A 22,250-nucleotide genomic window follows, 5' to 3' on the forward strand; every position below is an offset into this window, starting at 1 on the left:
CGTGGAGCGCGTAGCTGTTCGAAATAAACGATTCCGGCAACCGTTCCATGAGCATCGAGCTCTCGAACCAGAGGCTCCACCCTTTCCATTCCATTCCTCGACCAGTCTCTCGTGCACGTCCGTTTTCGCCGGTCAAACCTCGACAAAGCAGGCGGAGAAACGTAGATAAAGGTTTTAATTCCGTGCGAATGGATCAACGTGCGAAAATCGAGTGGGTGGGACGGACGAGGTGCCGCGCATGGGAGGGTGGGAATTGCACAAAGGGGTGGTTAGGTGGGACCCGATTGATGGACTGGCTGAAACAATGGTTAACTTCGCAAGTAATCGCTTAATTCCTGGATTCCCGAACTACGTCCAACCGATTTCCGATTAAACTGTCTTCCCAGCTATCTTTCGTTTTTTCTCTTTTTTCCTTTTTTTTTTTCTTTTTAATTCTGTTGATGGAATCGATGGCCTGCGGATTAGCTTCCGCCGCAACGATCAAATCTGCACGCGATACGAGCATGCGAATAATAAGAAAGTTCAGCGACTTCAAACGCTACAACTATGGCAACTATGAGACTATGGAGCTGAATTTAAGAAATTTTTCTGCATTATTTTTAAAATTTTTAAGTGGTTTGCGACGCCATTTACGAAGATGTACTCTTTGACTATTTTTTAGCGTTGCAAGACAGGAAGATTTATTTAAATTGTTAGAGATTTCCGTGTCTGGATGGTACTTGTTACGTGGTGGATGTATCATATCTTATTAGCGAAGGTTCGGAGGTGCTACAAAATTTTATATTACAATTAGTGAGACACGTTTTATTTCTTTGTTGAAATAATGGTAGAAATACGTGCAAAATATCGATACTATACTTTGAACCGTTTTATTCATTAATACCCTTGGTACAGTATGAAGTTTTAGATTTAAATTGTTTGATATCATGTTAAATTTCTAAATCATCGTAAAAATTTCTACGACATGAAAAATATACGTGACCATCATACATGTATAGCAAACAAATACAAAACAAATACATCCATTACTATCTTCATTTAGCTACATCTTCTTAATTTCTCAGTTTAAAATTAACTTAATTTCAAACCTAGTAGGAACTACAAACATCGTACATCAAGTAATACCGAAACGCACGTAGCAACCCTTCTGCCCCTTGCAAACTCGTTATCGATTAACGGAGGCAGTGAATCGTTACAAGTTACTTCTCTGGCGAACGATTGGGAAAATTTCCCCGAGCGTTCAGCCACTATACGCCAATAGCTTTTTCCCTTATTTTTCTGTGGAACCGGAGTATCTGGACGATATAAAGGTGGCCGCGAAATAAGGCGAAAGAAAGCAAACAATGCCCGCCGGCACGCTGAATGACTCACTTTGTTGCTTTCACTGCGAAACTTTCCTCGTCGAGGTACTTTTAAGGAAGTTTTCGAAGAATAGTAACGGCAATCATTGCCGAGCGAACGGCCGATTTGTTCTTGCCCACTCGGCCAAGAACTCGTCGAGCTTTTTCCCCGGGTATCGCCACGTCCCGTGACGCTTGAAAGCGCGACTACATTTTTACGAGACGATTCTCTTACGTGTCTAAACCGTTCGAACGTTTTTGACGTATCTACTTGAGTAACTAAGTTAAACTGAACAATACAGTGCTTAACTTCTTAAGAACCAACCAGTGAAATAGCGTGTAGAACTCAAGAAGAAAAACGTGAATGGAGTAAGTTGTAATTTTGTTAAATCGCAAAAAGTGTATTAGATTAATAGACACATTATAGAGGCTCATTACGCAAGTCCAGGGTGTAAAAAGGATGAAAGCATTAGTGATATGAAATATTTGTAAAAACTTTTTATTTATATTGTATTTTCTTTATTTATAAAACTGTTTTAAATTTCACAAAATTGCAGCATCTAAACGAAAGGAAAAGCAGTGAATAAAAATATGTCGAGCTACGTCTAGAAATTCTTTTCAATAGATTTCAATCGTGAAACGACCGAAAAGAAATTTCACATGATTCGATGTTGCGTTGACTTTGGTCCTTAATACATTCGCTTTGGCGCAGATAATAAAAAGAAAAAATATCTTTAAACGAAAATGGAAAGAATAATATACGAGCACGTCCTCTGATCTCAATTATTCTATTAAAGTTAAAATATAGACTAGGTAGAAGTCCTTTACAGATTAATCAACGGAGAAAACACGCTTCTATTTTCGTTCTTGTCACCCTTCCTATTCTTTATTTCCTTCATCTTTCGTTACAGTCTACATTAATGATAAAAATTTCAGATCTCATTTAGTATAAATAACAAATGATAAAATAACGAGTTACTTCTCGCAACTTGTATAATTTTTAATTGACAAAAAACTCGGAGAATGGAATTACTCACATGTTCTGTATTTATAGCAGCACCGTCACGAATATCTTGATGATCGGCACCAGAACCATTGACCATACCAGAACCGGCGCCAGCACTTCCGCTTCCTTTTCCACCCACACCGCCAGCTGGTGTTTGTGGCAAGCTCTGGAAAACAGAGAAATAGTATTGAAATAATTTATTGAGACACGAGAAATTTCTTAACACGGACACACATTAGTCGCGCTATAAACAGCTTTTTATACGATTCTTATCGAATCATTCTTTTTACGCAAAGGAACACGATTTTTAATTTTCATTTTGATATCAACAAAGTTATCAAGTATTAAACTAAATAAGTTGTTTTATGCGAAACGCTGGATATATGAATTTATTAATAAAATGTAAATAAAATCAGTTATTTTAATGAAATAAAACGAGGTAAAATTGAAGAAGATAAAGTTATTGCTGCGCTATTTGAATTACAAATGTGATTTACTTGAACAATTTGTAACAGAACAATAAACGAAACCACTGCACTTTATTCCCATTTCCTTGCTTCATTTCTCATCTTTCACCCTCGAACGATCTATACATCTCTAATGGAACCCGCCTGCAGTTGCATTCGCAGAAAATCAATCTTCGTTGCTTACAATCAAATATAAATAAAATGAAATAGCTGTCAGAATGTATTTGTATTAAAGCAACGAAAACAGGTAGGTATAAAACACACTATTCATACTTTTAGTTACAATGTTTCCCACACATTAAAAGTATTTTTGTAAAATCACGGGATCGTCGTTCTTCAAGTAATTAATTAAACCACTTCGTAATTAATTATCCTGTAACTTATCCCAGGATGCTAAATCTCGAACTTTAAAAAAATCATGATGTACGAATATATGTACACACTTGTAATATTATAGTTGCAATATATTGAAATTATTTTTAAGGCCCATAACGATTAGTATTTTGACTAACATCTTATTGAAAGTAATTAGAGCACCTTGATGTAAACTCAAAGAAATTTGAGTAAGAAAAATAAATACGTCCGACAAAAAAATCAGAGATGAGATTAAATTAATTATTGGCACAAGAAATATACAATTTTTTCTACGTACCTAATCTTTGGCTAAAAAATTTAACTATTCTTTTTTTCCGTATTTGCGTTCTCTTTAAACCCTCGATGGATGTTGTTCGTTAATTTCCCTACAGCAGGATTTATAAGCGGTAACAGAAAACCAGAGATCCAAAATAAGACGGTATGCAAAAATTACGACGATATAGTGGCGCAATTTAAAGTTGTAAATTACAGGAGGAGAAAGAAACGCGGCCAAGCGAGCCACGGTGCTATTTGTTCGCCCCGTTTCCTTAGCAGAATCTGCGCTAAAATCTTGTCTCGATTTTACCCCTTTCACCCGTTCGTTTCTTTCATCCGGGAAACCTTTTCTCGAACTGTTTTCGCCGTGTATTTCTGGCTCCAGCTTTCTCGCCTTCTTCCGTAGCGAGCGAACAGCTTTTATGAGATGGATTAGATGGGGCAAAGATGGTCGTAAAGGGAAATTTCGTCGAACGTGTTTGCACGTTCTTATTTCTTTATAGACGAAGAATGTTGTACACAATGATAGTACTTCGAATTTATTTTATTATTTTTGAAATTTGGGATTTAGTTAAAGTTTAACATTTTAATGATGTTTTAAAGAAATTACATAACATGAAAGTATCTATAATACTTTTAATTTGTATTTTACATTTATTATCTTTATCAGGTAAATCATAGAATACGAATTAAAATAAAGTACCTTGAAGTTAAATAATATAACGGTGATTAATTCGAGCTTTTATTCCAATTTGTATTGTTCTAATAAATTACTATAAATAAACAAATAAATTTATTAGTAATATAAGATACGTATTGACGAAGTACGAAATTAATTATTTAATTTGTAGTTTACTTTGTACGTTATATTATTCTTTGGAAATTATTAGAGAAATTATTATAATATGTAAATGTAAAGAAAATAGTATCGTATTTGTAGACTGCGAGAACTATTAGTACAATATATTGATTTAACACATTTTAACTACGGAACAATGCTGTGCGATGCCATTAGACTAAAAGCAGAATTGTCTGGCGTTAGTTTCTATGAATATACGAACCCATTCCATTATCAAAGTGTACCTCATCGATTTCAATAATACATAGATTAAACGTACATATTCATGGAAGAAAATTTTATTTAATGCACGATAAATTATATATTTAGGAAAGAAATAAGGGAAAAAGGAAATAAGAATATGATTAAATATGATTATTTCGAAATACTTCATCGACGTTATTTCTGATTTTAATAAAATATAAAAAAGAAGAACGCGACTGATTATTATCCACATGGAATTATTATAAAAATATTGAAATACTGAACAAATATTTTAATGCAACTTTCTATAATTGCGCATACAACATACGTATATGTAATTTACTAAGCTAAATTTGCAATGTGTACCGATCGTGCATTAGAGACAAGAGCATTTGTTACTATCATAAGTTTTTACCATGTTAAAAGATAATATAAATTACATTTTACAAACAAATTACTTCGCTTTAATAAACGTAATACAGATAACTGCGGATCATTTATAACTTTAACTTCAGTTATATTGTAAACTGCGAATACATTTATCTATTTAGTATAGATTTTCGTGTAATGTTTGGGGAATATCCTGTGTCTGCGAATGAAGCATTTTAATAGCACTTTGCTGTTTAGACATAATGCATTATCAGTTATCTGAGACGCTTAATTGTACGAGTTAAACTTTTCCAATAATGACATCGCTCAAAATGTAATAAATGCGGAAACACAAGTATTACATTACAAGTATTATCACATATATAATATCAAGTAAAATATAATACATAGTAAATGTTAGTTGGTTTTCCGAACAATGAATTCAAACAGAAGAATATACTATATTCATAGAGGCAAACATTACAGCTACGATTTAAAATTGCTTCGATATATGTACGAGGTTCAACAATATCTCGTCAAAATAAAAAGAAAAGAAACTTATTTTAACAAATTTTTTATGGTACTCCTTAATTTTCTTTAATCTCCTATTAAAAACAATATTAAAACTATATTATAAAAATCTGTAATAAATATCCTACGAACTTTTCCAACAACTCAATAATATCCACATAAAAAATTCAGAGGAATATAAAGCAATTCTCATATTACCTTCTCCACTTGGAAGATCTAAAAACGATTAACAACTACCGAACCCTAAAAGGCCGTGTTCATGATTTCTGTGCGATTCAATCAATGGTTTTTAAGGAGGTACGAGAATGGCCCACAATTACGAGGAAGGTATGAAATGCCACGACATTTTGCACGCAATATCACGGTTTAATGACGGCAGCCTTTTAACGAAGGATTATGATACGCTCGTTAGATCTCTCATCAAGGGGAACTTTTCCATATCCTAGCGTTGATATCGATCGATCGCTTAATTCCAGAGAATAAGTGAAAACTAAACATAATCGCGGTACGACAAAGCGTGACGTTAACGGTAACTGACTTCTTAATTACATCAATCTTTTTTCATATTTCGTCGACGAATATATCGTTGCGCAAGAAAGATTGATCGTTTTTTAAACGCCTGAAAGCTGTTCCTCCATGGGGGGAAACAATGAAATCAATCGGAATGAGAACGTGGTTATTGTACTTTATATTATTCTGAATGATTTGCATGAAATTAGGTGGTAATAGCGCTGATAAATGAGGGTAAGGAAAAGAATGAGAATAGAGGGTATAGTGAGGGGTGAAAGATGTGAATATCATAGATGCGAAGATATTGTATCTGGGACGTAGACATTTATATAGAGAATTCAATTGTTTGGGAAATAAAAATAATCGGAGTCCGGATATTTGAAACTAAAAATCGAAGAACCGTTATTCCCCTCAAATCACACTGTATATACAAGCTTTGCTAGAAATTTGCTAGAAACGGTGTGGTAGTATTTTACAGTGAGTTACTACAACCTAGTTGGATATACTAAAAACAAGCAGAGTAATTTATGGAATACAATACTATTCGATGGTATTTTTAATTAATTATAATTGCAATTTAGCCTATGATAGAAATACAATTACAATTTTGTTAGAAAACACCGAAATGCCAAATTTGTTCCTATCTGCACTTGTATCTTATTCAATATGATTTTCTTTAAATATATATATAAATTTTAAATTGCAAATTTTTATATTTTTAAAAAATTGCCTGATTAAATTTTGGCTGTACGATACTTGTTTTAGAACACTCTCACTAACATGGAGTGAAATAAATACGTAAGAGAAATGGTATTGCTTAAGATCAGATTGCGAAATGGATATCCGTTGAATTTGATTGAAACAGAACTCCTAACAACTGATAAATGAAACAGGAAATTTAATCGAGCATTCGTTTTATTCAGTGGCCGACACGTACATGATGGTGAAATTGTTAATATATTTTCTGTGAAAACTGCAATATCGATCAACTGCATAGAAAATGGAACGAGTTTCTGCTTTGATCTGAAAAGAAAGAATAGACGTACCTACCAATCAGTACGTAGTTCAACATGACGTTTCGTAACAGTACTGTCACGTTCATTTTATTCCATACCTACGTGCGAAATTTCTTTAATCACGGTTGTGTAATCATGAAGTACAACCAGTTTGCCATTTACGGAGCCATGTTATGTATTCATAAAAAGGGAGAATAAAAAAAGAAGTAGTAGAAATTTTTAATAAATAGGTGTACACAGAACTTAAATGAAAAATATACAAATTCTTTTTCCAAGGAAAACGATATTTATTCTTCGAATTTTTCAAATACGTTTTTAAAATATTATTCCCTTTTAATTTATCTATTTCTTTCTTCTACGTTAATTGAACTATTTTTTGTTACTTCTATCAAAATAAAACGAATAATTTACTTCATGCGATGATAAATAAATTAATTTACTTTTTGTATAAAATATTCATGAAATATTTATCTTATATATTATGCAAAAAATTAAAAAAAAAATAACTCTAAGATGATATTACTTGATTCGATCCAGTTTATAAAACCACCTAAACATGAAACTGCAGAAGCATGAATCTGAACGCTTCGCGTAGCTTTTCAATCCAGCGAACAAAGGTGTGTAATTAAAAAGGAAGAAAAAGAACGTAATTACGAAATCAAGAATCACGTAGAGACCAATCCATTAGCGTCTCTCATCGTAGAAGCATCCGGACCCGGTCATTCAGCCTCAAATTACCCTGGTGAAAAAGCAGCTAGAAACGCGGATTTAATTGCTATCGTTCTCCGTTTCCTAAAATCGAGGACGCATGGTACGCGTGATCGTTCACGGTAATCATAAAATCAATAGCAGTCAAAGCAACACACCGGAGTTGAATGGTACGAAGAGGAGACACGAAAGACGCCAGAACGACGACGACAACGACGATGACGGGGCTCGGTTCCATTAAAAACGCTTTCAAGAATGGAGGTCGCGAGTCGATAAAGCGATATTTGGCCTTCCTTAATGGATCGCGGCCGATCGAATAGCACTTTGTAGGTGGAAAAGAGGAGTTGCCAGGTCGATAGAGAAGAACAAGGCTCGAACAAGTGGAAGGAAACGAAACAGAGAGGGAATCGGTACGCGAGAAGTAGCAAGAGAGTGTCGGTAACGAAAGCGTGGCCTGGGTGCAACCTCGAGGCCACCCATTCCTGCTACTCACCCCATTCTACGCTTCGTCCCCCACTCTCTCAGCTTTTATTTCGTGTATTGGTAATAGCATAGAGTGCTTCTCTCTCAAAGTAATAGAGGCTTGAAGACCCTTTAAGTGACGTTCGCCACTTTACTATCGCTCTTTATTGACGATCCTCCCCCTTCGCCGCTCCCTTTATTCCACGCTCCATCCACCTCTGGTATCTTTTATCGGTCGCGAGTAAAAAAAGCACAGGCAACCCTACCTGTCGGATATTTCTTCCTCTTTGTTTTTCCTCGAGGAAGTTGATAGTGGAAGGTCGTTCGAGATAGTTTCATTTATACGATGATGGAGCGATCTAGAAGGAAACTGGAGTCGATGATCGAGTATCGGTAAGATCGTTTGAATGGAGCAAGTTGGGGTATTAAGGAAATACAAAACTAGCGAGCTTTTTTTAAATTTAAGATTATTATACAAGTAATTCTGGATATTTCTTTCGTAAAAGCAATTCCGTTTATTTTTATGATAAGGTAATCATGTTTTTAATAAAAGCGTTGAAAGACTGATCGAAAAATTAACGTAATATTACTATCTCTAAATATTAGTAGAACTAAAATTCTTGATTTTATCTCGTTACGTTTGAAACATTATAGTTATCCATTTAGAATTCCCTCCTTACGTTTCTAATTACCAGTTATCATTTTCTATAAAATTCGAGAAAACGCTGCTTCGCTCTGGCGACGAAACGTTTCCTCTGCGATCTCTAACGTTGCATCAACGTACTACGGGATCATAGCTGAAACTCAGTCGGCTGATGTTTCTTTGAGACAGTTCGCGTGTTTCTTATTTTTGGAAATCGGGAACGAGAATGTTTTGGCCAGTAACTCACGCACGTTTCCGCGTGCCGCACTCGGCCGGATGCGAGCTGCATCTTTCGCCACACTCGCAACGCCTGTTTCAATTATTGCGCCAACTATGCCCGCGGGAAAGTTCACTCCGTTTGCAACTCATCTATGCGGAATATGCGATATGTTTTACACGTCAAACACCCCAAAATACCGTGGAATATTAAAAACTTTTTCAATTTCTTGAAATGTAATTTCCAATAATTATACCTAATGGAGAATTGACAGAAGCTGAGACTTATTCTGCAACAGCTCACAGAAGTATTTGAATGGTGGTATTATTCAGTTAATACCATCGCAGATATCATACTAACTTTTGCACGATCTATGTTCAAGCTTATAGTAAAAAAAGTATTCAGTAATGCAACATGGAGAAGTAGCTGTACTTCGTGTTTCGAATTTAAAAAATCAATCTTCCATCTTCAATAACTCAACTGTCCCTAAAAGTTTCTATAAAAAATCATAAAAGAAACTCCAATTATTTCATCTGATAATTGAAATACCAAACAGTGAATAAATAAAAATAGCAAATACCTAAATTAAAAGTTTCAAGTTATTTTCAATTTTCACTCTCGAGAACGATACCCACGTCTACCCGATGTACGCGAGGAACATTAACACCTCTCGATATTCTTGTTTCTTAAAACGCCTCTGTAACGACGTCGTTAAACATCATTTAAACAAGCCGATCGGGTCGGGACGACCCGATCAGCGTCTCGTCGGGGAGTCGATCTTCGAATTTCTCGCTGACGAAGATCCATTATTTCCGGCCGCGCTTTCGTGGCTCCCTGTACACGATTACGTACGTTTGCAGATTGGATCTCGGCGACGCGATCGTTTCCAAGTTATGGCTTTTCGATAAGTGGAGAATACACTCCTTGCGAGATTATACTTCGGGTAGTCTAGCGCACGTGTATGCATACGCGAACCTAATACGTTCCAAAGAGCACAATGGACGAAAGTTCGTCTGCCTCGCAGCAAATCCTCTCAATTTCCTGATCGAGTCCCAAGATACGAGATACAGCCACGTACGTTCGACGAAAAATCTCATAAATTTGATGATCGACGTTTCTAAGAACGAGGAAGAATTATGGTCATATAAAAAAGACCAAAATTTACATTGTGGCGTATAAAAACATACCGTGCAAAAGTAACCGCGGACGAGGAGACTTGTTAAAGAGTTTTATTTTTATTCGCGAACAGAAAGTTTCATATTCAACGAAATATGAAAGAAAACTATTTTAATTTTATGATTAGCAACGATCTTTGACCTATCGATGAATAGGGGAATAATTCAACTTCGAGATTCTTAGAAAATTGTAACATTTAACACACATTGTTTAAATTTACAAAATTAATCGGCATGATTCATGGATGGCTCGATTACCTTCTAATGACAGTCACAGTAAATTCTATTCTAAATACGTAGTCACACCAATTCCATGATAATAAGGGAAAGGAGATAAGAAATCACCTGAAAAACAGAATTGCATCTACATCGACAAAACATCAGGTAAATTTGCATTCTTGTTATTCGCCATCAACCTCCGTAACACCATTAACTCTCTGCGTGGTAGGAATAGCAAATTCCGTGCCACGTTAAACTTCGTAGCAGAACCGAACTGTTAATCGATCTTCGAGAACGCTGTAGCCTTCGAGTTTTCTGATCGAATCGCTCGGTAACTTTCGTCCACCTTCGACACGAACCTTCTCCATCCGCCTTTATCGTTGCGCGTGTCCTTGGTTCTCTCGTGCAGCGATTCGTCTTTATCAAACGCGGTAAAAGCAAAGAGTGACATGAGTGTAGGACGGGTTGCCGCGTAGCCAAGAATTCCTCGTGCAGACTGAATTCTCTTCAGACGAACACTGCAAAGTGCAGCCTAAAAGAGCAGGTAACTCGTTTTTGTGAAACTTCCTGTCGGAGAGATGGGAGAAAGACGCGAGGCAGAAATGTGGAAAGAGCCGCGGCGAAAGGAAAACGGAAGGGTCTTTGCCGTTCGAAAGATTAAATCGCCGTGAACATATTTATTCGGCCTTTCAAGCGGAGGCCATGGATACCATATTCCTTCAAATGGGATTTTATGGAGCGTGCGGTACCGCGAACACCCTCTTCTATAGCGATCGATGCAAATTGACGTTTTGTGCAATCGTTTCCGTCACTTCGGTTATTCAAGACTTGCGTTTTATGGGAACTTTGATGATGTTTCGAAGAGTCCCTTTAAAAGTTTACGTTCGTTACTGTATAAGTTATACTGTATAAGTTACTGTATAAGTCGCGGAGTAAGATGTAATAGTATAATAGACGTGACTAGCAAAGTGTAAGCGGAAGTGGAAGAATAATATGACATCGAATAATAATATCGTAATAATGAAATAGTATTGCATCGGTATTTGTAATTTAGGAAATAAAATTTCAATAACTCTTAGGTAATTTAGTCATTATCGATACAACTATCAGAGTGAGCAAAATTAGTTCTTCATATTTCATGGAAATTTTTTAGGTAAAATTTTTTTTATTATTTAATTTGTACTTTGCAATTTGTCCAGCTGGACATTCGGTAAATTTTTCTAGCTTTATTGCTAAATAACATGTGAATAGTTACCCCTAGCGGGATACCATCTTCGAGTTGATTTGAATGATTTTTTATGAAATTACATACTTGTTTCATATACTTTCTATCTTCATGTCATTGATACAGATTTTGTATTTTAGTCGCATCACTGGTTGAAATTTTTATAATTTGTACGTAATTTAAGTGTGTAGCGGCGCAAGACCGTGAAGAAAGTTCCAGGATTGAAGCGCACGTGTCGGTCACATGGCCCGCGAAACCACGTCCGAGGCCTGGAACTTATGGAAGAGCGCAAAGGAAAACTGTTTCCCTACCATGGAGGAAAACTTTCTTTTTCGGGGAACCTCGGCATCCCGTAAAAGAGAGGAACGAAGAAAACTCGGGACGAAGAGGCCCAGCCAACACACGTTAGTAATATTAATAAACGTACTGTTAAATTAATACGCCGAGTATTCCTCTGGCATCATTCACGTCTTACACCTCAGGTGTATTGTTTTTAAGGCTTGAACAAGTATTTGCTTGTATCTACTACAAAAGAAACTACAGTCGATTCATGCAGGTTGCTCGTTGCTCCTTGATATTTTCAATTTTTCTTGCGCAGCTGCCACACTCGAGGAAATTATTATTAGCAACACGAACCATCGTGACACGGCGAACTTGGAAGGCTGAAATTATTTTTCTTCGAGTGCTGCTTGATCGCCACAGAGTGGCTTGAAAACGTTTCATCGCGCGACAGACGCTTAAGGCTAATGACTTTCTGTATCGCGTTATGAATTTTAATGAGATTCATAATTACAGCTCGTGACTTCTACCTCACGAAAGGAATTAAAGATGAAACACAAAGGGGTGGAAAGTGATCAATCATTACAGTCGTTGATCTTTCCTTTTCTTACTTCTAGCGTTACGAACTTTTCTTCACGAAGAAATATGTATACTGTAGTTCATAAATATTAGAACACCTTCTGGCTTCATATAAAATGTGATTAATTGGTAAATTGGTTTAAATTATCAATGAAATTGATCGATGAAGTTGAAGTTTTCATATATAGTGGACAAACGAAAGTTTATAAAATAAGAAGCGTAAGAAGACATCATAATTTTATGAAATGGATCTATGTTTAATAAGAGCAACGACTAAATAAAATATATAGGAGAATAGGAGACTGTTATCAAAATGGTAAGAAATATTTAGTTTAGTAACCTTTATTTTTAATAGTAATATTTATTTTAGTAACCTTTACAAAGGTTACTAAAATTCATAGTGTATCGATATTAAACTGTCTTTTATCCGTCATTATATGTAATAACTTCATTATTCATCAACCTTTACCGTAAATCTGTAATTATTTTTCTTTCAATGTTTTATCATGTGTGACAAAATTATTATAGAACTCCAACGTTTTACTTTGCATCGTTCTTCAAATTCTTCTTAAAATAAATTAAAATTCCAAAATTTCAGATGAAATGTCCTCTTCATTCTTTCCCAGATAGAAGAAAATCAGTCACCAGGAAGATCTACCTCGCAATTCCAGCAGATTCTCATTAAGATCTTTTAGCAAAGTCGATTCACGGGTATAAAATATGGTCGTGGCGCTGGGCGAATAAAACTGCAGCTTCTCGATACGGAACAAAAGTTCCAGGTTCTCTTGAAAATGGAATAAAATTTCACGAAGGAGACACCAGCCAAGAGAACGAAGAAATCCTCTTTAATCCGTCCGCTCAACGTCCGCGTGCTAAGTTACGATATTCCAGGTTACTAGCCGAGCTAGACGAGAAAGTTCACGACTTTGAGATCGATCCTTTCTGGATCGATAATGAAACTTAATGCCAAAAGCGTTAATACAAACGATCTTGGCTTTCGTTCGTCGATAAACACAGGTAGTCACTAGCTAGTTTAAACGTAGAAGGATCAAGCTTCTCGCTAGAGAGAACAGCGACCGGTGGCACAGCCATCTTGCCCAAACTACGAAAGTTTAATTACCTGTAAAACGTACGAACCAACGGAACGCTCGACGAGGCGTTAAGATTGTTAAGAAATTTTGTGTCCTCGACGAACCGTGAAACAAATGCCAAGTTTTTTTCATTGCTTTTTTTCTTCTCCTCTTTTTCGGTGTCTATCGTGTGTGAAAAATTGAATCGTGTGAAAGTGTGTTGGCCGATGGTTAATTTGGTGAAAATGATTTCTTTGTTCGAGTTTGTTGCTTTCAGTGGAATGTGATTTATGACGAAACTTTTTGGGAAGAATAATAAGCGTTAATCGAACATTGATTTTTGTAAAAAAGTCTCTTATGAATTATTTGGAATTTGTTTAATAATATAATGTCCAGGTTTATTGAAGAGAAATGCGTGAGAAGTTGAGAATAATATGGAATATAATTTATAGGAGAGTTTATGTAATTTCTACTTATATAACAAAATTTATATTTTTATTATCAAAACCACCCCTTCCAAAAATTCCATGACACAATTTGTCTTCCACTGAGTGTCGCTAATAAATATTTATATTTAATACTTATGTTTGATAACAATGTATAACTAATTGCATAACCTATTAACTTATAGTGACATAACTAAAAAAAAAACCTCCATCAGTGATACCTTTCACGATTATTCTGAAACATCTATAACGAATTACATCACAAATTGCTGTATATTCAACGCGTGCATCGAGTTTCGCAGAAATCAGCCAAGGAATCTGCGTTGAGAAACATCGCTCATCGTAGTCATAATTTTCCTTCTTCAGTTGCTGCTCACTGTAGGATCGCAATTTCCAGGAACGCGCTATTTTCATCGCACATTTCGCCGTCTCGCGCTTCGCCTCGTGATTTTCCTCGCGGTCGTTTTCACCCTCATGGCGAGCAGCGGTTGTGTCGCAGCTAAAATGAACTTCCTAACTGAACTGAAATATCCGTTATGATCTGCATTCTCGTTCGTCTGAGTGCAAAAACATAAAGAGGAACGAGAAAAATAAGGAATAAAATGTAGAGGTGCGAACATGCTAGTGAAAAGGGTAGTAAAAAATACGTATCCACTGTAATAAATTTCTAGATGCACTTTCACTTGTATTCCTTTCCGCGATTAAGTCATCTACAAGGACTAAACGTCAGCCATAAATCAGCTTACACGTCTTAATCGTCCCGTCTTCGAAGCCGACCACACCACAACCCTTAACGTGCCAACGACCGAGAGGAGCTCGCCTTATCAAGATCTTAATTAACATATTACACAAACTACGCCATAAGACCTTGCTAACCCGAGAGATCCACATCACTATCTACCTTGACAGCTGCTACTGCACACGAAGTTCAGTGGAAAAAGACAAATAATCTCGACAGACGGGTCACTCGTGCAGGATGACTATGAACTGAATAAAATATGAAAATCGGGGCATCGAGAAGGGCTGAGCTTTCAAGGCAAGAGCTTCCAGAAACGACTATAACGATTTTCATGGTAAACATTTGCCCATAGCTCACGCTTGCTGTTGCGGTTCAAGTTAAATTGCCTTCAAAATTGCATCCCCCTCGGCGTTATAATGGTAACCCTGGTCTGACTCGGATCGTTCGCATAAATTTCACCCGGTGGCCTCTGCCAGAACTCATGGCAGCTTGGCCTCGTCGGTAATTGACCGATGACAACGATAAACAGCAAGTCTTATGTTGATCCATTAACGATCACGACGACGAAACGTTAGAACCTGCTCATCGCGGCATTTCCACCCTGGTTATTTTGTTTACCAGCTATTTCAGGAATTTGCCGAATTTACCACGTTACAGTGACCTTTTGTCCCACGATTCGCGAATTTTGTAACTTTATTGGACTCGCGAGCTTGTAGTTTATCGACATGAATCCTGGATTTATGTTTCGCGAGAGGATCGCGAAGTGTTTATTTCACTCTAACGAGATTGTGGTCACTTGTAATTTAATTACTTTTACGTGAGAGTGTTTTGTGAATGCGGCGATTCATTTCAATATGATTGTCACGTGATATTTCATTAACCGTTTTGATACTAATTTTTGATAAGTAGAAGGAAGTGATTTAACTTTGCGAACAATAAACGTTTGCTGTGGTTATTTCTAATTGCAATTACTTTATGCGAATTTATTACGATAATTTCCAATTTTGAATCTAAGTACAAGTACGATAATAGCATTAAATATTCGGTTAGAATTGAATTCTCAAAGATCCGTCGTATTAGAAAACTTTTTTATGCCAATGTAGAGGGCTGCAGGTTATCTGGCTATTACAAGACACTATATCAAATATTAAACATTATATTGAAATTAGGTTTAAATTTTGGAATGTACTTTTATACAAATATAAAACAAGGGTTGAAAATTACTTGGTTATTATAAAACGCTATATACATACTTCAAAAAAATGTTGAGAACACTGGTATAGATTGATTTGTTCGCTCACTAAACTACGGAGCTATAAGATTAACGATTACTTCGAAAGAAAGTTGTAATTTTCTCCTGTATGCATATTAATAGAAGATTAAAGATAAAAACGCGAGCAAATAACAGCACCAAAATTACACCTGCGTGATATAACGTAGAGATGAGAAAATGTAAGATACATCAGTCCATGAAAAAACATTTAAAGCCGCTAATTACTATGATAGCTAATTTTATGTAAACTTTGTTTTCCACGGGTTCAACATTAATTTAACTTTTCATATTTACATAACAAAACGAACGAATATTTCATTAAACTGCTAAATAAAAAAATAAAAAAAAAAAGAACAGGAAATCAAATAAAAATCTTCCGCAATATTTACATTCGATGAAATTAATAAACAATATAGCGAACCAATAAAAATAATATAACACAATTCATAAATCATAATTATCATACAAATTACGAGTGTGCATAAATTTGTTTTTTAGGATGTTTAGCTCAAGAAAAGGACAGTTTGCTTTTTTATCGCTTGCAAAGTTTTAAATATGACGTCGTATTTTCTGGTTAATTTCGTGGTAAGATAAATATCCTCGAGCCGATTGCGTAAATAGGAATCCAGCGATTTGCTTGCATTAATCAAAAGGAAGCAAAGACGACGGAACATCGATATACGTTACCGCCTGTGCTAGAGAAAGCATGAAATATTTCTGTAAGTGGCGCGACGACTGGTCTTATCCTTAGACTGATTTCGAAAATCGCGTCATTTTTCTGTATCTACGCTGAGACGGCAGACTAAGTAAAATAGCAGAGAATCATTTATGTGGAGGACATAGTTTGAACCAAGTTTTTCTCAGGCTTACAACGAAATAGTTCTCCGTATGACGTTTCGTGCTTTGATCACAATATTTCTAGAAATTTTTAATTGAAATTTTCATCCACGTCCAGGATTAAGAAATAATTATTAAATTAAAATACGAGTAAGTGTATAATTAATACTAAAATACGATATATTAGCATTTGAGAACTAAAGTTGCAATAAATATACAATTCTATCAACTTAATTCGATTTAATGTTACATTCGTTACTCCTTGTAGCCGCTACCCCGAGTATCATGGAATCAGATAATTATAAATATCTTAATATATCTTACTTCTGACACCTTATACATTTTCGCATTTTGTGTTCATGTTTTATCCTACTAAATAGTAAGGGCACGCAATATTATTCAAAATTCCTTGAGGTATCGCTCTCGAAATACAAACGGAAAAGTTCACGTGAACAAAAACTACATTATACAAATCCAGCAACCAGTTCCATCTTTTATCCGCACACCACCAAGTCGCAAGCACGATATTTCCATCGTTCGCGGCTAGCTGCTTGAATAACTCTCCATCTAGTACAGCAACAAAAGCTTGCCAAATAAGGAGAAGAAAGTAAGGCGACTGTGAAACAAAACCATGGCTGGTTCAAAAGCTTGAAATTCTCGAGCGAGTGGCGAGATACGAGCGGTACCCGTAAGGACTTCCTGGTGTCCAATTAGAAGACGAAAATCCATTTAATACGACCGAGGCTCGAAAAGCTCGGGCGCTGGATATTCCGCGGCGACGAACTTGTCCTCCTGACAAAGTGTCGGATTCCGAGATAAAGGCACAATCACAGTCGCTTTCTCCGCTTTATATTTAGCAATCCGTGGACGTCTCGTCGGAGTCTGGTGTCCGCCGCTGGTCCCTCGGAGATACTCGAGACAACGGCCACCAAAAGAAGCTAGAAACGAGAAGGAGGAGGAGGAGGAGAAAAGGGGTTGGAAGAAGTCGAAGGGAGAACGAGGAGCACGTAGGGCGCGATTGAAGTGGACAATGGATGTTCTGTCGGAGCACAAAGGCTCTTCTGTCGAAACCGGCGCCATCCAAGATACTCGTCTGAGAAACAGGGACGAGCCGAGGTCCAAGAGCCCCTGGGATTCTTAGTAATAAGACACGGGGCTATCGCACGGGGGTGAAATACCGAACAAAGTCGTCCTCGTACAAGCGTTAATTCTTAAGCAGCGAATCATTTCGACGATTCTTCGAACCGATACAGTGGATCTTCTTTGCCCTGGGGTTTTACGATGTAGGGTTTGGAGATTGGTTTTATATGGTTTCGGTTTAGAGACGTTTTAGGGAACGTTTGAGGAGATTGAAGACGACGAGGAATGGGATTGGATCGTGGTACAGTGTGATTCTAGTTTGGTTAATTTCGCAAGTAAATGTTTGCTTCTAAAGAATACGCGTATTGTGGAATGTTTAGCCTTGGGTAACATGTGATATTGGAAGTAATTATTCGACAGCTGATTTAGAAGTTTGTGCGTTTTATGGCGGATTAAATTAATACTAACGCTAGTAATGTTAAAGAATGATACATACGTTATATACGCGATGATAAAAAATAGCGTATAATAAGAATTGGAAATTTATCTTGAGATCGAGTAATAGCAATATGTTTCGAGTGTGATAATGCTATCGACATATTTCCCACATTGTTTTATACGAAATACTTGGTATGAATAATGTATAAGAAGGATTTTGAGTTGGTTGTTGAGGAGGAAGCTAGCAAAATATTAGATAGGCATTAGGTCATTTCTATTCGAAACCTAACACGAGGAAGAGCTAAAGAAAATACGATACTATATACAATGATTTTGCTTCCAACCTCCTCCCTTTCATTTCCTTCTTTTCTTTTACTTTGCATTCTTTCATTTCCTTCCCTCTGCTTTCCTTCCTATTCCTGGTTCTCTATTTTCTCCCTTTCTTTCGCTTCCAAATCTTTTCCATTAATGCTTCCTTCTTCTTTTATACTCATCGCAAAAACAAAACACTATGCCACATGAAAATTTATATTTTTATAACATAATTGATCCAAGTGCCTCTACAATAATGGACATAAATAGCTTTTATAAATGTACTTCGGTCAATTATAATTTTTAGTCGTAAAATGAATACATTTTTATACGAGAAATGTGCGAATAACATTATCTTCTTGCCTTGCTATGAAATATGAACGGAAAGTTTAGATCGGTATAACTACGTACTACAAAATTATACAATTCGTTACGTGTCATATAAAAATCCATTTCGCATGTTCGTTTTAAAACACCAACCATTTAGCTTTCCATTCCTATTTGTCACACTATAGTGTGACTCCATGGACTATAAAATTAGCATATATCCACTGTCCAGGCTGTTTCCCAGAATGTTCGGAACCAAAACCAAGATTAAGTACCGGTGGCTGATAGATTTACGCTGTATCTGTTTCATTTCGGTCGAACGTGAATTCTAGGAATTACGGTTGCTAGAAAACATTTGTGCAATGAAAAAAAATCCCACTTTTTTAACAAGAAAAAACAACATTTACCATTTTTAACATACACACATTTTTCACGAGATATTCTTCCTTTTCTTTTCATATATTTCCCTCTTCCAATTTTTTATCTCGACTATCATCTCGCAAAAAATATTCTGCAAATCTCCAATCAACACGCGTCACATCTCCATACGTCTATTCAGAATACAACCGCGCGCATTTGAGACTGTACAATGTATACAGTGTACACACTCGGTATATTTCAAGCTTGGTAGAATTCACTTAACTTTAGTAGAATTTGTTTGAGCGTGGCAGAGTAAATATTTAACCATCTTCGTAGTAATTCGCACGATTCCTCACGCGCGATAGAATTCGCTAACCATCGCAGACGCCATTCGTTAAACATCTGACCACTTTCGTGGTAATTCGCATAGTTTTTTATATCGCTCACTGTAATCGTGCATATCTTTGTTAATCACGTACACTCCACATTTACTTACTTTTTATTTTTGCTATTTTAAAAATCGCGATTACAGCTATTCGCGCGAGGATTCGCGTGACCTTAATAGAAGCTACATTTCGAAACTACCAGAGATCATCCGTGTAACCCAAACAGTTTCAACGTATCGCAGGAAACGAGATCCTCTATGCGACAACGTTAAACGCGTCCGGTCACTATGCTCCGTAGTCTTAACGACGGAAGCGTTGAATCCGCGTGAACAAGTTGGACACCGTTAAACGCGGTTGAAGAGAACAACGACAACGGAACACAGCGTATGTAAATGGCGGATAGAAAGCGTTCGCCGTGCGCATAATGGCTTTCCAATGTACCACCTGGCGCGAAATATTTATCGGCCAGTGTATGGAGATAATGGAAGTTGCAAACTGGAATTTACTCGCTTTCCGATGAAAGGACTCGATTTCGCGGCGTCCTTTCAAGCAATTAATCTTTCGAATCTCGCGAAATGGTATCGCATCTGTTGTTTCACGGTCAGCCGTAAAACGGAAGCCTGGCCTCGTCGCCAACTCTGTCAACATGCTGAATGCTTCGTAGTGTTATCGATAAGCACTGTGAAACGCGTAGACTGACGACAACCAGGATTATCGAACGCTTTGTGATTTTGATGAATACAATGGGTGAAAATAGCGTGTTGCAGTATTATTGTTATTATTGTGTTTTTCTATAGACTACAGTGGAAGTGAAATAATTAAAGTGTTTCTATGGTTTAATTCGCGATTTTTCTACCAATAAAAACGTTAAGAATTTTGTTAACGAATATACAAAATTTCTATCTTTTCAGTGATGTTTCATTTTCTAGCAAAAAGTAATACGAGTGAAATTTTTTTATTTAGAAATAAATAGACACTGCACAAAGCGCAGTTTAATTAGTATTTTTAATATATCGTTATTAGATACGTACCTTCAAGTGATAGAAACAAATTTCGTATTTCAAATATTTGATAATTAAGTGGCAGTATGAACGTATGAGGATAATGTTGGTGAAAAATTGGGTTGCTTGTTATTATTAGAACAGTGGCAGTAAAAGAATATGAATCGAGAATAATTAAGAATGGCAACGCAACGAGCATCCAGTTATAATATACTCTCGCATTTTGTTTAACTTAACCCACGATGATGATACTTGTTCCGATAAAACGAATAGTACGTCGATATACGAGATCGTACAACAAGTTAACTCTTCAAACTACCGATGTCGCGAATTTTTTTTATAAATTTTACCTTATATAAGAAAAGTGGATCGATAACAACGAGGAGATTTACATGCTTGATTTCTCGAAAGATGAAAATAGAATATACCGAATAGTATTTTGAGTATTTTGAATAAAATCGTTCAAATCGCCGATTCTCGTATTTAAAAAAAAAAACATATATTGAAAGGAGGAATGTGTTTCTCCAAAACAGAATAAACATAGGTTACAGGCAAGTAGAAAATATAAAAGAGTTAAGAGTATACTTTTTTTTAATATTTAGTAACAAGAAAAATATATAGAAGCACGTTCAGATGGATTTTCAGTAGTAAAAATGTGTCAGTGATCAGACACAGGCGTTATCTTCTCCAAACATATAGATAAGTAACAAGATGCTACTTATCTGAGCTTCTCATACTTATTTGCGATGTACGTATGAATATATTTTCTTTTCAACCATGCAAAAAGATCAATAGAAAAGGCAGTAAAAAGATAAAGTATTATAATTTTCTACGTTTACGTGTCCTTCGCTTTATACCTTTTTATTAACTGTAGATAAGAGAAAGATTCGACAACTCCAACGTTAATTCAATCAATTATGATTATGTTCTAACCATTTCTCTTGGAATTTTATTTTTCTAGCGTACGATTCCAGAACTACTCTTGACATTTCTACGTGGAAATTTCCACTGGCGTCGAGACTGATAGCCGAATTATTCGTCCTTATTTCGAACGATATCGGTTAATGAACCGTCATTTGCATTTATGTACGGTCACAGTCACTGGAATAACGTCTGGTCAATGATGTGACGGTAGCCGGTACAAGCCGTGTAATGCAACGTCGAAGAGACAAGTCGCCTAATTATCCTAGTCATCGGCGGAGCCTCATTCGGGAGTAATCATCCGTATCGACTAATTCGACAGGCAATCGCCCGTTATCGTGCATTTGCCTCAACGTCTACGCTTCATTAATTGCAGCCTATCATTCGATACTTTAACTCGTCCCTAGGTGTGTTTAGTCATTCATGGTTTTACGTTGGAAAATTACTGTAACGTACGCTAACAACATTTTGCAAGCTTTGGCGAATGCTTTTTGCGAACAGCTCTTTGTGAACGAGGAGCTCCGATTATTTTTATTTATAGATAACGTTATGGAAAATATGTGTTTTGCTTTCTTAAATAATATCATAAATAATATTTTATCTTTGGATAATATTATAGATTATATTTTATAAATACATCGT

At 36.1% G+C, this 22,250-nt stretch overlaps 1 protein-coding gene across 1 annotated transcript in view; it reads right to left on the bottom strand.

Moving 5' to 3' along the window:
- Nucleotides 1-22,250, bottom strand: part of LOC117235778 (ras-GEF domain-containing family member 1B-like) — a 237,582-nt gene that overhangs the window by 65,008 nt on the left and 150,324 nt on the right. The window contains exon 3 of the mRNA XM_033498112.1: nt 2,378-2,512. Coding sequence (XP_033354003.1) covers nt 2,378-2,512 — 135 coding nt within the window. The remainder of the gene's footprint in view (nt 1-2,377; nt 2,513-22,250) is intronic.

The sequence above is a fragment of the Bombus vosnesenskii genome, unplaced genomic scaffold (assembly GCF_011952255.1).
Source record: "Bombus vosnesenskii isolate JDL3184/JDL3185 unplaced genomic scaffold, Bvos_JDL3184-5_v1.1 scf7180000013319, whole genome shotgun sequence".
Taxonomy (NCBI): Eukaryota; Metazoa; Arthropoda; class Insecta; order Hymenoptera; family Apidae; genus Bombus; species Bombus vosnesenskii.